Source organism: Eleutherodactylus coqui, chromosome 11 (genome assembly GCF_035609145.1).
Source record: "Eleutherodactylus coqui strain aEleCoq1 chromosome 11, aEleCoq1.hap1, whole genome shotgun sequence".
Classification (NCBI taxonomy): domain Eukaryota; kingdom Metazoa; phylum Chordata; class Amphibia; order Anura; family Eleutherodactylidae; genus Eleutherodactylus; species Eleutherodactylus coqui.
The window spans coordinates 81,897,529-81,911,910 of record NC_089847.1 but is presented as its reverse complement, the minus strand read 5'-3'; the positions used below and the strand labels follow the sequence as shown (position 1 = coordinate 81,911,910).

General features: G+C 44.5%; 1 protein-coding gene across 1 annotated transcript in view; it reads right to left on the bottom strand.

Annotated features, from left to right (window-relative positions):
- FKBP2 (FKBP prolyl isomerase 2) overlaps positions 1–8,713 on the bottom strand; it is a 35,849-nt gene extending 27,136 nt beyond the window's left edge. Inside the window, exons 1-2 of the mRNA XM_066582819.1 lie at positions 8,611–8,713; positions 5,809–6,028 (exon numbers count right to left, since the gene is read on the bottom strand). Of these exons, the coding sequence (XP_066438916.1) occupies positions 5,809–5,976 (168 nt within the window). The 5' untranslated portion in view covers positions 5,977–6,028; positions 8,611–8,713. The remainder of the gene's footprint in view (positions 1–5,808; positions 6,029–8,610) is intronic.
- Between the last annotated feature and the right edge of the window lie 5,669 nt (positions 8,714–14,382).

The following is a 14,382-nucleotide window of genomic DNA, read 5'->3' as shown; positions in this document are numbered from 1 at the left end:
TGAGGAAACTCATGCAAACATGGGGTGAGCATACAAACTATATGCGTGTGTTGACCTGGATCGGATTTGAACCCAGGGCTGCAGGAGAACAATGCTACCACTCACCACATAATACAAATTTAAAGAGAACCAGAAAACTCTGAAGACACTTATTCTATTGGAATACCACAAATACAAAAATACCGGAGAGTGAGAACAGATCCAAATACAAAACCAGACACTAACGGCATCTCTTAGTGGCTTTGAAGAGACGGGACGTTTGTGTTGACCATTTCAGCCGACAGACGTTTTTTTTATATGGCGGACTGTTCTGTGCAGGGATTTTCAAAGCCATACTATCTTTGTTAAAGAATGCTACAAATATCTGGGCCTCCGAGGAAATATTAGTGGATGCGGGGAAGGAGAAGATAAAAGCGATTCCTTATTGTTGCACATAAAATAAGCAATTAAGCTCAGAACGTAAATAATAATTTACTTTCATAAAACTTGACAGATTTAAGAGAAAAGATCCAACTTGCACCACAGCAAATGAGCTCAACTCTATAAAGAAAGAGGAAAAAAACTATTCAGCAGCATTTTGCACCTGTGCCGCTCTCCCATGTAACATTCTGGCTATGCATACTACTAGAAGAAGCTGTTTGTACTTGCCCTTGTATCACTAAGGGAGGCCTATCGCATTCTGTAATCCTACTCCCCATTTACCCAATTTCGTCACTCTCCATCCAAACCCCAGACATCATAAAGCACTTATACTACTAGTCAAAAGTTTTAGAAAAACTCAATTTTTCCCATGTATTTCTTTTTTCATGGAAAAACCATTTTGAAATTTTTCAAAAGTAAGTTATAAAAATAGTCTGAGTTTATTATAACCAAAGGGCTTTTCTCAGGGTACACATCAAGGACAGCTGCTCTGCAGTACAGAAAGCAAGTTATGGTTTGAAATTGGATGCAAACTATTCCTACAGGTGTCAACTTTTTTAGATTACTTTCAAACCCTTTTATTCTATCTAACCAGTGTTGGAGCAGACTGAATAATGGAATGGTAGAGTTGGAAGGGACTGCCAGGGTCATCTAGTACAACCCCCATGTCGCGTCCAAGCAGGACGTGCTGGATCCATAATCTGAAATACACACGCATATACACACCAAACATTGGTAAACAAAGACATCTGCAACAAGGAAAAAAGCACTGTCCTTAAAGACCCTTTACCCAGGCAATGGACCTGTCTGTATGCAGGTAACCCACCCTGACAAGGACGAACCTGACCACATTGCTAGGCCACTAGTTGACCCTACATGGGATAGGAGATTAACACAGAAAACAATAAGTAGTACTTAGCTTAGAGAAGACTCAGGCAAACCAGAGATCCAGCACCCAGCTGACTCCTATCACAGTCAGAGGAAGACTGAAAATAAACAGCACTGATGCTAAGAAAAAGGCAATGCTAAATAGTCCTGACAAATTACCCATAGGTGAGACCAAGCATGTCGTCTGTCGGGGGGACTTTCTGAACAATATCTGCATGCCGTAGTAGAAAGAATGCCTTGATTATGTAAAGCTGTAATATTAGCTAGAGGGGGCTCCTTTAAAGAGTCAAAAATCTAGATTTCATTTGGTGATACAAAGTTAATCCATTATTTTCATTCATATTAGCTTATTTGTTCTACGCTTTCATTTGAATGCACATTTTAGACATTAAACTGCGTCAATTGAGGTGTTCTAAAAACTTTTGACCAATAGTGTATATAGATACGGCACTGTTGTAATTTATCTACACCGGAAGTAGGGGTGTAGACATGAGTTAGCCGGGGACAGCAGCAGGGAGGGCCTGGCTGACGGCTGTACACGCCCCTCTGGCATGTATACTTCCTAGCGGCTGTTTTACAGGTAGCCTCTGCGGCATGCCATGTCAGATGCTGGCGACCCTGTGACTCTCTCACCGCTGGCGGTGTCAGACTTTTACAGCTGCCGGCTCCTACCAACCCTGTTAGTGTCCTGCTGCCTCACCGCGCACCACCTCCCTGTCACATTTGCAGAGGTCTCCCAGGGTGTTCTCTGTCCGCGCAGAAGCCGGGACCCCGTCCCCCCTACCATATCACATGGTCCCATGCTGTCCGCACTGAGCTGCCTCCGAACAGCACTGTTCAGGGCCCTGCTGTGCTGGCCCATTGGCGCTGCTGCCAGCAAAGCTGTTGCTCGTCCCATTCTCCCTGCGGCTGCTGCAGAGGGGGAACGCTGTCACTCTAGCAGCAGTAGCGGCCACAGCTTCAGGGCCAGCCCCGCTTCCAGCGGCTTATGTGGGGCCGGGAGGATGAGACAGGAGGTCCAGCTCAGGAGGGTACGTCTGCGGCAGCCAATCACCAGCTGGGGGCGTGTTCTTACACTCAGGACTGCCAAAGCATGTCTCCACCCATTATTCTGGTGGAGACAAGATACAACAGAACCTATAGATACTTGTTGGTGATCGGCTCACATAGCTTTACGATTACTAAATTAATTTTATAAATATGGCTGGACCATTACACAGAACAAGCACTTGTATCTCTTCTGTCACCCGTTCTGTAAGCTATTACAGGTGGGGCTCTTACCCCTATTGTACAATTTGGTTATTAGCTTTATACTGCAACATCTGACTTTGCCTCCACATGTGATTTGTGAAGTACTGTGGGAAATGTTGGCGCAATATAATTATTATTTAGCATGGTCTTTTCTGGGAAGATCCAACTTATCTCTGAGATGCCAAAAAATGAAGACCTAACACTCCATGGTCTTTTAATCAGCTTGCCTGAAGAATTAAAAGGGCTTTCTCTATTTTAGCATTTACACCATAAATGCCCGATAGGTCCAAACACAAACTATCAGTGAAGTTTATAACTTTTACATCACTTATAGTCTTTATGTAAATCATTACCACCATAAAACACACTGCCCACTTCCCTAGCAATACCCGTTACATGCCAGTCACAGTGATGGCAATCACTAGAGAAAAATGTCTAGTAGATTTCTGACTGATGGAACAGATTTCAGTCAGATGGAAATTACATTTTCACGCCCTGTCTGTCAGCATGAACGATTGTTTTCAATTAGTTCCATTAAAAATTAAATTAGTACTAGTCAATGCAATATGAGGTTTAGGGATGTGCGGTTATAGATTAGGATTACAGCTTGTAAAGGGAACAGGCAAATTTTATGTGTATTTATAATCCCCAAATTAATTTGTATGCAAACATTGGTTGGTATATCGTGGTGTTTTTTATTCCATTGGCACACAACAGTGAACACGGGCATGTGTGATATGTATGAACTCCACATTTCATGGTTTTTCCAGAGTACATAGTTGCATCGAGGGTCTCCATGATCAATGTTTTACTTTCAAAGTTGAATTTTCATGCAATTTTTGCTCATAATCACTGCTTGGTGCAAATTATGGAGTTGTCTTTTTATATAATATCTGCTTTCTCAAAAGTGTAGATTTTGGTAGAGAAGCAGCACTTTGTGGTGTGCAATATGAATGTTTAATACATTTGTGAATTACAGAGAAACACTGCCCGGCCTATTTTAGCATGTTCTCTTGTGATATACTGTCTGTGAACTCTGCACACCTTTAGTCTATCATGTTTTATATCATTTTTCTAAGCAAACTTGCTTATATGTGAGTTTTAGATGCAAATGTAAGATTTTAAGCATTTGTTTTTAATTTCTGTTTGACACAAAGTTACAAGTAAGGAAACATTAACAATAGGTCAACACAAATACAATCGACAGGTTGTTTACTTTAAAGGAAATAACTATAGTCTGGGCTGCACACTTCCCAAGTTGTAGAATTCCTGTATTTTATAAACTGTTACTTTAAAAGGAAATCTAAAAACTTTGAACTAAACTTTTTCTCTCTTCAGTTCTGCTGGGTCTTATGAAGATATATGCATATAGACATACCACTTCAGTCCATGAAAAAAAATATATATATATTATATATACACACACGTTGGTTTGTTATGCTTTACTTAATAATTTATGTTCCATTTGTATATTTCAAAAGTGTGACAATTGCCCTGGCTCCCAGAGGTACAAAGGTCCCTGGCAGCCAGAGGATTAAAGTCCACATGCAGGTTCAAACTTTGTTGTTTCAGTACATCTAAAAATAATTCAATGTCAAATCGTCTCAATTACAAAATATCCCCCCTACTAGGCAGACTTGTGTGCCTCAAGGCTTCCAGACTACAAACAAATCCTGTATAGTACATTACTGTCAGGTCATGCGTTTCTCTCATACTGTCTGAAAGCTAGCAAGTAGAAGGGGCAGGAGGCGTGAGGTAGGGATGGACTCAAACATTGTGCTTGAAATGAGTTTCATGCAAAATCCACAACTCAATCACTGTAATTTAAAATAATTTCCAAGTGTGTCCACAGTCGCTCCTACTGCTGCTATATGCAACCAAGTCTAAAAGTCACAGGGAAAAGCAATTCGACTAAGACATATTGTTTACGTCATCAGATCAACTTTCTATGAAGTTTGAAATGGCTGATCTATCAACCACATATGTACATTTAAGCCATTAGGGATCATATAAATGGATGGCGTCCCTCCGCTGTGCAATATTTTTTGCACTTGTTTTGTATGGTCGCAACTCGTTCAAAGCAGCGGTCTTTTTTCCGGCTAACAACCGGCCAGCTAAGTGGAAAGTCAACGGACTCCATTATAGTCAATGGGTCCATTCGGCACTGTTTGGTTCTGTCCTAAGACATGGCTGTTCGGCCACAGAGATTCCCATTTCCTTCTCCCCAAACAGAGCAGGAACACCGAACCGCGAGGCAGATGTGAAACTACCCGTATTCACCGTTTATGGAAGCAACAGAAATAGCCAAATGAGCATACTCCACCATTTCCAACATTCTCGTTCACCTCTACATGGGACCATACCCTTAGGCTGGGCTCACACAAATAGGTTGGATTCCACATGCGGATTTCTTCAGAGGAAGACCTGCAGTACGGCACGGAAAGTAATTGCGAATGATCGTGAAGGATCGATCTTTCGCTCCTCTCCAGTCGGCATTTCTATCTATTTTCCTACGAAGTCGTGAGCATTTCCAACGCTTATACATAAATGTCAATTTCATACGGGTGACGGAACAATCCCATCCATTGAATTTAATGGAGGCCATCCGCGCTAAAACAGAGCATGTGGCAATTTTTCTTTTGCTCACAAAATCAGCAATTCCTACCTGCACGTCTGAGCGAACCGGTGAAAGTTCATGCCTTTCATTGCCCACCTATTACTGCGTATCGTCTGTCCATCGTGGAATCCACAATTCGAATCGTCCTGTGTGAGCCCGGCCTTAGTGGTCTACTTTTCTAGTACTGGAAAGGACCCACCCTTTGCTCAAAGAGGAGCTGAAATTCGTTGTGGTATGGAGTCTACAAGGTTCTGGAAGCATACCAAGACTAAGCGCACACCACACTTAGCCAATATGTTGAGTGCAACAAGGGGCTACAAGTCTTTGTATTCGTCTGCTCCAGTGGCCACTACAAGGGACCGATATCCTTAGAGACTGTTTAACAAAGTCAAGGAAAGCATTTTTCTATGACTTCTAAAAGATTATACGGGATCAGATCAGTTTAGACCATGGGTCCCGGGTAACTCTGAATGTTTCGTGGGTTCTATTAGCCCAACTTGTTAGTTCTTCAAGTCTCCTAATTTCATTTACTTTATAGTCCTGAACAGCTTGTAGCCACATAATGTCTCAGTCCTAATAAATACGGAGCACATCCAAAGCAGGTGTACTTCTAAGTTCATGCATGTACTTACTGTGTAATGCATGTTGAGGGTATCCCCTTTCCGAGATTTAATAGGACAATTCTCCACTCTCTTCTTCACACCAATCTGTAATTTCTTACTTCCCTCTTTAGCAAGGGTGGGTGGAAGCAGAAAGAAGACAAGTAGGCACCACAGAGGTGTGAGTGACAGAGCGTTCATGATGATGGCAAGATGGGCATCCAAGCAGGTAACAGTCACGCAATTTTATTTTCTGTAAAAGATACAAAAAGAGCAGAAAGCGCTAGTAAGAAGGCAGCTCACTTGTAAGATAGTGAAGGGTGTGGAGAGTGGACACATGTAGACAAGGGAACATGGTCAACGGTGTACTCCAATGTAATGGATAGAGGATCAGAAAACTGCATAAGGGACCATCCTTTAACGAGATGCCTGTTGAGATGATAGATATAGGAAGGTTGACTATATAGCGATAGAACCCGTCAGTATAACTGTCCTCAATTATGAACGGCAGGACAGAACAACGAGATACAACTAGACCACTATAGTCTATGAGGGGGGTCTTCTATGTCATGAGACAGATGAGAGGATGCACCACGCAGGGGGGATTCTCAGATAATGGCCGGTAATGTTATATTGTTAATAACACTTACCTTGATTGCTGGCTCTTTTCACATAGTTTAACAGGTAGAACTCATGATTGCCACAAAAAAGGCAACAGCACCATATTTTATCAAAAAGTATCCCTTCCCTAACCCTTAAAGAACCGACAGCCCCGACGTGCCCCTTCCTATAAGGGGGGTGAGGACCCTGCACAGGAATAGTTCCTCCAAGCCTCATACAGAGGATACAAAGTGTTCAGCATGCAGTATACAGCACCTCGTAGCACCTGGTTGTAGCACCTTGTAAAGAAATAGGAAAGCAGCACCAGAAAATCAGCTTAGTGCAGTGAATCAGCTTAGTGCACCCTAGAAGTGTTCTATCCCCCCAAAAGGTGACAAGTTAACAAAGTTACCCGCAAACACCCTCCCCCTTCCCTTTTAAAAGACAGACACACACACAACACGCACACATAACAGTTTAGTGTCTCCTCCATATATGAGGTATAGCACCCCATACGCCCGCTCAAGGTTCGCCTTTGTCTGACACCCCAGGTTTAGAACTACGAGGCGTCCACTTGTTGTCTGCCATGAAATAAGCACTTCTATGTTTCCTAGGTTCTCGGGGAACCCATACATCTTCCTTGCCCAGGGGCCACGCAGAGTCCGTTTTCCCTTCCTCCTGCTCTCTCAGTACCCACACTTCACTACTCGAAACCCTCGGCCCGTTCTCACCCCTCTTCCCTCCATCCCTTCTAGTCCATTCTCTCAGCACCCACACATCTTGCGGATTCTGCCCTTCTCTTGCCTCTCCTCGACACCCCCAAGCCTGTGCCGTTTTCCCCCTTCGGCGACTAGACCCCGCCCGACAAGAACCAGCCCACCCTTGCCACCAGTTGACCCATTCCTGTAGTTCAGGAGTTTCTCCCAAGTTCTTCCCTGTCTTTTTGGTGAGAGGTTCGGGAATATCCCCTAGGTTCGCACCACCATCCCCATTTCGCTCATCCAAGTTCTCCCCTACACGAAGGGTGCTACTCATTGAGTAACCAGACTCTCCTGACTGCCCGTCATCAGCTGGGTCGCTCTCGACACGTGGAGTACCTTCCGAGTCCCCTAAATAGAGGTGAAGGCACCAACACCACGTGCCCGTTTCCTCTACGGTCCCACATCCTTCTAAATTGGATGGGCACACCGACTCCATCTGATGGGCAGGAGCAGAGCAGTTCTGGGCCACAAACTGCAAATGCTGGCAATTTATGGGGTTGAAATTCTTCTCTTCCATCTCCGCATCCCATTCTCCCTCGCCCTTTCCTGATCCTCTAGAAGGGTCCGCACTCTGATAATGACTCTGTTCCATCTCCAGACCCTCAGCGGACCCACTACTCCCATTTCCCGGACTCCTCAACACATCCCTATAGCTCCCATTGGGTGGCAGACCCTCTTCGTGAGGTTTCGTACTTTCAGGTTCCTCTTCAGTAAAGCCCTTCATCCCCTCTTTGGACCACCCCCTCCCCATTAATGGTCTTCTACTGATCTGATATGGCGCTTCGGACGCCCCCATGTCGGTGGCCTCCGTGCTGCTACTAGAGTCTTCTCTGATTTCTTCCTCTCCTCCGCTGACCTCCTCCTCCTCTAGGCTTTGCCCCCTATATAACTCCGGGAAGCTCCCTGCTTCCTGGCGCTGGTGCCCACCTCCTTGCCCGGGAACCCTGTAGCCCCCCTCCGTCTGCCCTCGCTTCTTCTCTTTTGAGGATTTGCTCTTTTTCTTCCTCTTCTGCAGCCCCTGGGCATCCAGAGTGCCAGGCTCTGGCATCTCCATCCTCTCCTGCTGGGCACTGCTGGCATCTAATCCTCTCCCATACACAGTGCTGGAGCTGCCCCCATGCCGCATGCCCTCCCAGTCAGCACCCCGCTCCCCCGCACTTGTCACCTCCTGGGGGAAGCTCTTACTTTTGCCCCGTCCCCAGTTGCTGTCGGTCAGCTGCGCCCTGTCCCCCTGCGGAGCCCCGCTCACCTCCTGCAAGTCCCTGTCCTCATCCGTATGGCTGCTGTCCCCCTCCGGTGTCTCCCGTCCCTCCTCCTCTGCTCTACGCCCCATTATCAGATCCTGGGGACCCCTTATCACGTCCCAGGTGACCCTGGCTCCTCCCCGGTATCTTCTCCGCTCCCTCCCCCGTGCCCCGGCACCTCGCTCTTCCCCCGGCCTCCTCATCCCCCTCCCCGGGACTCCTGCCCTCACCTCTCCCCTGATCTGTCTGCACGCCGCAGCTTCACACCGACTTAACCCCTCTTCCGCATCCGTGTACGTCACCGCTCGCTTCCACCAATCACAGTTCAGGGAATATCACCGGCGTTCGATGATTGGTCAGTTGTGGCTGTCATTGTCAAATGATCAGGGGCCAGGTCGGGATAGAGCGGGGCGATCGCACTTCTTTAGGGGGAGACAATCGTCGCCGAGTTCATCAGGAAAGCGAAGCTCCGGATAAAATGGGTTCAAAAAACACTTAATAATAGTATAATGGTATATCTGAAAGGCTGTATAATGATTGTGAGGAAATGCGAGTTCAGACGAATAATTGGAGCTTGCAATGAAATGTGACCCTCTAAAATACTGCAAAGTGGTACGACCCAATGTCTAGACTGCTAAACCTAGCCTAACAATAGGAAACCGTTGAGAGCCGTAACTGCATAGAGATAGAGTCTATAAATACCCCTAGAGTGTGCGGCGGACCAGACCAATGCAAGGGGGCCACAGCTGGCCAAGGAAATGGGCAGCCTAGCCACTAGCGAGGAAATGCAACATTATATTGCTATATATATATATAGCAATGCAAGTATTGGGGGTGATTTGTGCCAATTAACAAAATGCCAAGTGAATGAATAAAAGAGAAGATGTAAGTGACATCAATATTTGCCTTTAAAACAGCATCAGTTCTTCTAGGTACACTTACACAAACTAAAGGATTTTGTAGGATTATAGTCGGGTGTATGATTAACCAATTATACCAAACAGGTGATAATGATTATCATTTGTATATGTATGGTGAAATACAGTCATTAACATAACCATAAACAGCTGTGCAGGAGGCTTAAAATTGGGTGAGCAACAAAAAACTCTGCTACATCGGTGAGGTTGTGGAAGACAGTTTCATGTCACAGGTCATACAGCATGGTAAGACTGAGCACAGCAACAAGACACAAGGTAGTTATACTGTTTCAGTAAGGTCTCTACCAGGAAAGATTTCAAAGCAGACGGGGGTTGCAAGATATGCCACTCAGGTTCTTTTGAAGAACCACAAAGAAACGGGCAACATTGAGGACCGTAGACGCAGTGGTCGGCCAAGGAAACTTAGTGCAGCAGATGAAAGACCCATCATGCTTACTTCCCTTTGAAATCGGAAGATGTCCAGCAGTGCCATCAGCTGTGGGACCCATGTGCACCCACCTACTGCTCAGAGAAGTGTACAAGTACCCCTCTTATATTTAGAATTGGCAAGGCTACTGGGATCTGAGTTCTCTCATATGTCCAAATTAGTTAATGATCATCAGAGAAAGAACAAGACACATCAACTGTGTGAAGTCACCAATGTGCTCTTTCTGAGGAGCCAAGCCCATTGTTAGCTTTATTTGTCCTGCAAAGCAGGACAAAGAAAGGCATAATGCCCAGTCATGGTGGACCAACACCCTAAAGGCCCTTTTACACTCAACGATTATCGTTCAAAATTCGTTCAAAAGCCATTTTTTGAGCGATAATCGTTGAGTGTAAATGCGTGCCCATCATGCACTTACTGTGCACTTTTTGTCCATCGTTGAGTTCAGCTCAGCTTAAAATCCGTCTTCCTTGATGAGACGGACTGGACACCGAGTCTGAACCCAGCCTTATTGTTGTAAAAAATGGCAAATCATTACAAAGTTTAACACTGACAAATAAATAAATAATATGATATGTTGATTATATTATCTTAGTAAATGACTGTAGATACAATGACTAAATATGGTCTTCAGGAAACGCTCAACCCCCATTACAAGGACAGCTCAGCAAGGGTTTATGCCGCTTCAGACTGTGCTATATTAACTACTTATATAACAAGTGCGACAGAATACTTAATACTTTCACATATTTCCCCTTTTGATTACACTTTTATTCCCAAACTAGGTATATCCCATTGCTAGTCTCACAGGGAAGACTTCAGTGCTTCACTACGTTTCCTAATCTGAGAGCTCTTCTGGGTCAGGAAAACCTTGAGCACTGAATGAGGCACATTATAGTTCTGACAGGGGGTGAGCATCTTCCCTACGGCATACAGCATAATTTCTTGGTTTCTTACACATTGTAAGCAAATAAGGTATAAAAACCATTAAGTCCACCTGCCCACGGGCGGGGTGGATGCTCCAGAGCGGATTTCTGCCATGGGAGATCATTTACAGTCTCCTCTATGAACCTATCATTATGAAGCTAACTAGCTTCATTTGCATGTATTTAGAGAACAGCAGGTGATCTATTCTCTAAATACATCTGCTTTGTTCTGCCACGGGCTGTCGGCTGCATATAATGCTATCAGCGCTGACCGCGGAGAACACAGCATGCCATCCCTCTTATTAGGGACTATGGATTTCATGCTGACCTGAAGTCAGCGATGAATGAAGAGTGTACGGTAAGTGCGCGATGGGCGCACATTTACACGCAACAGCTATTGCTCAAAAGCTGTCGTTTGGACAAATTTTGAGCAATAATCGTTGTGTGTAAATCAGCCTTAAGGGTGGGCCTAATGATCTTTATTCTCAGAGAAATGAGGATAAAGGTCTTATGGTTGTCCACTAAAAAGACTGCTTTATTCCATAAGATTGCCATATCAGACACACTCTAGGATCGCCCTAGGCTCTGTTTTAAGACAATGTACATTTGGCTGTGTCTCTTTGTCGTAGATTAGTTGTCTTACAAAGAGGAGAGGTGCTTGTAAGTATCAGACTGGCATCATTGACAGGTCTACTGTTATGAAACACAAAACAGTGTGAATACTTTCAGTATACATCTGATTATCAATTTAGCAATATCCGTGAAGCAGATTTGTGCGGTTATCGATGTCTGAACTAAATGAACAGTACTGTGCATTTCTATGTTCCTTTCCGCACCCAAAATCTAAAACAGTGACATTACTCTGTCTTCATCTTCTAAGGCATTGTCTTTCCGTAGAGTAGTGCGGTGCTGTATAAGGAATGTGTACAGCATGTATGTATGTATGTTGTGGAAACAATGCAGCTTTTTAGTATATACCGTTTGCAGTCCATATGCTGCTCTAGTATTGATTTGTTTACACTGTGAAGCACGTGCAGAGTTGAGGCTGTTCTGTTTTATCGTCTCTTATTGCAGACTAATCAATAGGAGGTGAATTGAGAACACTGTGAGAAGTCAGATGAGGACACGGAGAGACAGCCGAGGGACTTGAGAAACTCATTAGCTATAGAACTGCCATAAGGAACGTAGAATGTTGCAAAGAAAGACATATAAGTAGCGGATAAAGTATATCTCTCTCATCTAGCACATTCAAGGAGTCAGCAGTATTACAATTAGGTGGGGGCCCTGTTACAGAATTTGCATTGGGGCCCGGAGCTTAAAGTTACTCTTGTGGTCTGTGACCCTTCCAATCCAAGTAGTAATGCAGGCCAAGTCAATGACATCATTCCATTAGCCTGTATCAGGTAATATAGGCCACATACTGATAACCGCAGAGACTGCAGGCTTCTTTGGCTCTTTTGCACCCTCCATTGACAAAAAAAACAAATCCAGCACTTTGGATGGAGCGCTACACTGAACAACCACATTATTAGAAACATCCATCTTGTAACGCGTTGGCGCTACTTTGTCCTTCAGAACAAACCAATTCATTGCCGGATAGATTCTGTTAGGTGTTGCAATTGTTCTTTGGGAATATTGGCACATGCGGACAGGAAGCTTCTTGGAATTGCCACAAGTTAGATGGAGGTGCTGACATGTTGTAAACAGCTGACAGGAAGGGTTCACCTATACATGCTGCCCACACCAGTTTCTAACCCTCAAGTTAGAAACATGTGGCAACAGAAATATGTTTTTCCATTGCTCAGTAATCTAATATTTGCGCTCTTTTGTCTCTTGCCTTTCTATTTCTCTTAGACAGAAATGGTACTCAAACTGGTCCTCGTCTGATTTTATAGTCAATCCATGCTAAGGAACTAAAGGTTGTGCGTTCAGACATATTAGTTGGAGCTCTAGCGTTGTTTTCAGCTGCAATTTGCCTCACTGTGCCCCTGCTGTTCATCAGATCGATTCTTGACATCCTCCTCTGACCTCTTTCATTGTTTAGGTCCACAGAATCCGCTTCAGCTAGTGTTTTTCCTTTCACCATTCTCAATATATTGTGAAAACCTCACAAGGCTGGTAGTTTTTGTAATACTGGTCCCCTCTAATCTAGCACTGATGACCAGGCCACGTTGGGAATTGCTCAGATCGCTCAATTTTCCTACTCTAATATGGATTCACATTGAAACTGATCCATAGAAAATGTGTTCCCTTGATTTTCTGCTGTACCCACACGTCTAATTTCCATACTGGGAAGCTCCAATCATGAAGGAACTGGTGTATGTAATAAAGCGGCCATTTAGTGTACTGTGCAAGCGCAGTGAAAATATCTTGCTTATCTGAAACCTGCGCGGAAGGAGAGATGGTAAAATTAGATGAGGGAGAGGATTTCTTAAAATTCTTCTGACCTATTTCTGCAGCAGCTAATGTACGTCAGTAGAGATATTTCCTGGCTATTGAGGACAAATGTAAATGTTGTCCCCTTAAAGACTAAAATAGAGGCATAGACTCTAAGGGCTCCTGCCCATGGACGGATATTTGCTGCGGAGTCCTCAGTGGATCTGCAGTAAGTAGCGCCCATAGCATGCAGTGGAAAAATCGATTCTTCCTGCACACTTGTGAAAACAGATTGCGGTTTCCACAAGCAGAGAAAAAAAAATAAAAAAATCGCAGCATGCGCAATTCTTTTGCAGATTCCACGTGGACGTCTTCCATTGAAATCAATAGAAGACGTTCAATCCACAGCTCTTCCGCAATCACATTGCGGAAAGGCCGCGGATTCCGCGTCATTGCTAGGCGATGACACCAGAAAAGCATGAGTTTGAAAAAAAAAATCTCTACTGCGCATGTCGGTTGGCTCGCCGTGCGGACCATCTACAGTACACATTGAAAACTGAAAGTACAGGTACGCCGCTGCTCCCAGGGCCAGATTCCGCTGCGGGATTCTGCATGCGGAATCCGGCCCTGTCGTGCGCAGCCGGCCTTAAGTGTACAATGAAGAAGAAATAGAAGCAGCCATCAAAGTCTGAAATCAAGACAAAAACCAGAGTCAGAGGTGTAACTTGAAGCTCCAGGGCCCCAATGCGAAATCTGTAACAGGTCCCCAGCTATAATGCTTTATTCATAGTACTGGGCTCCCTATATGGTGAGGAGAGGCCTTATGGGCCCCCTAAGGCTCCTGGGCCCGGGTGCAACCGCATCCCCTATAGTTACGCCCCTGGCCAGAGTACAAAACTTTGAGAACAAACTCATAAAAAACCTAAAATGTTGACACCAGTGCAGCTTTACTGCATAGTCATACTGTTACCCGCTATGCAGGTAGCTTGATCTTGATGTACTTGCAAAATAATGCCATCATCTAATAGAGGGTTAATTATACTTTTGTGGCTAATGAACTACTTTTTGCAGAGTCAGAGCTGCTTGATCTACCAATGAAAAAAAAACGAATTATGTAGAAAGAAACATGCAATTCTGTACTTCAACCCTATTTGCAGATCAGCAGCCCCTCTTGTGTTCCAGTATGACACTGAGCACGGTTATTGGCGGGGTACGGTCACACATGGCAGATTTGTTGCAGAAATTTGGTACAATTTTGTTTAGCTTGACAAAGACCTAGTTGTAGTCGAAACACCGCAGCTATTTGCCGTTTTTACTTGCTTGAAGTGGAATAAAGCT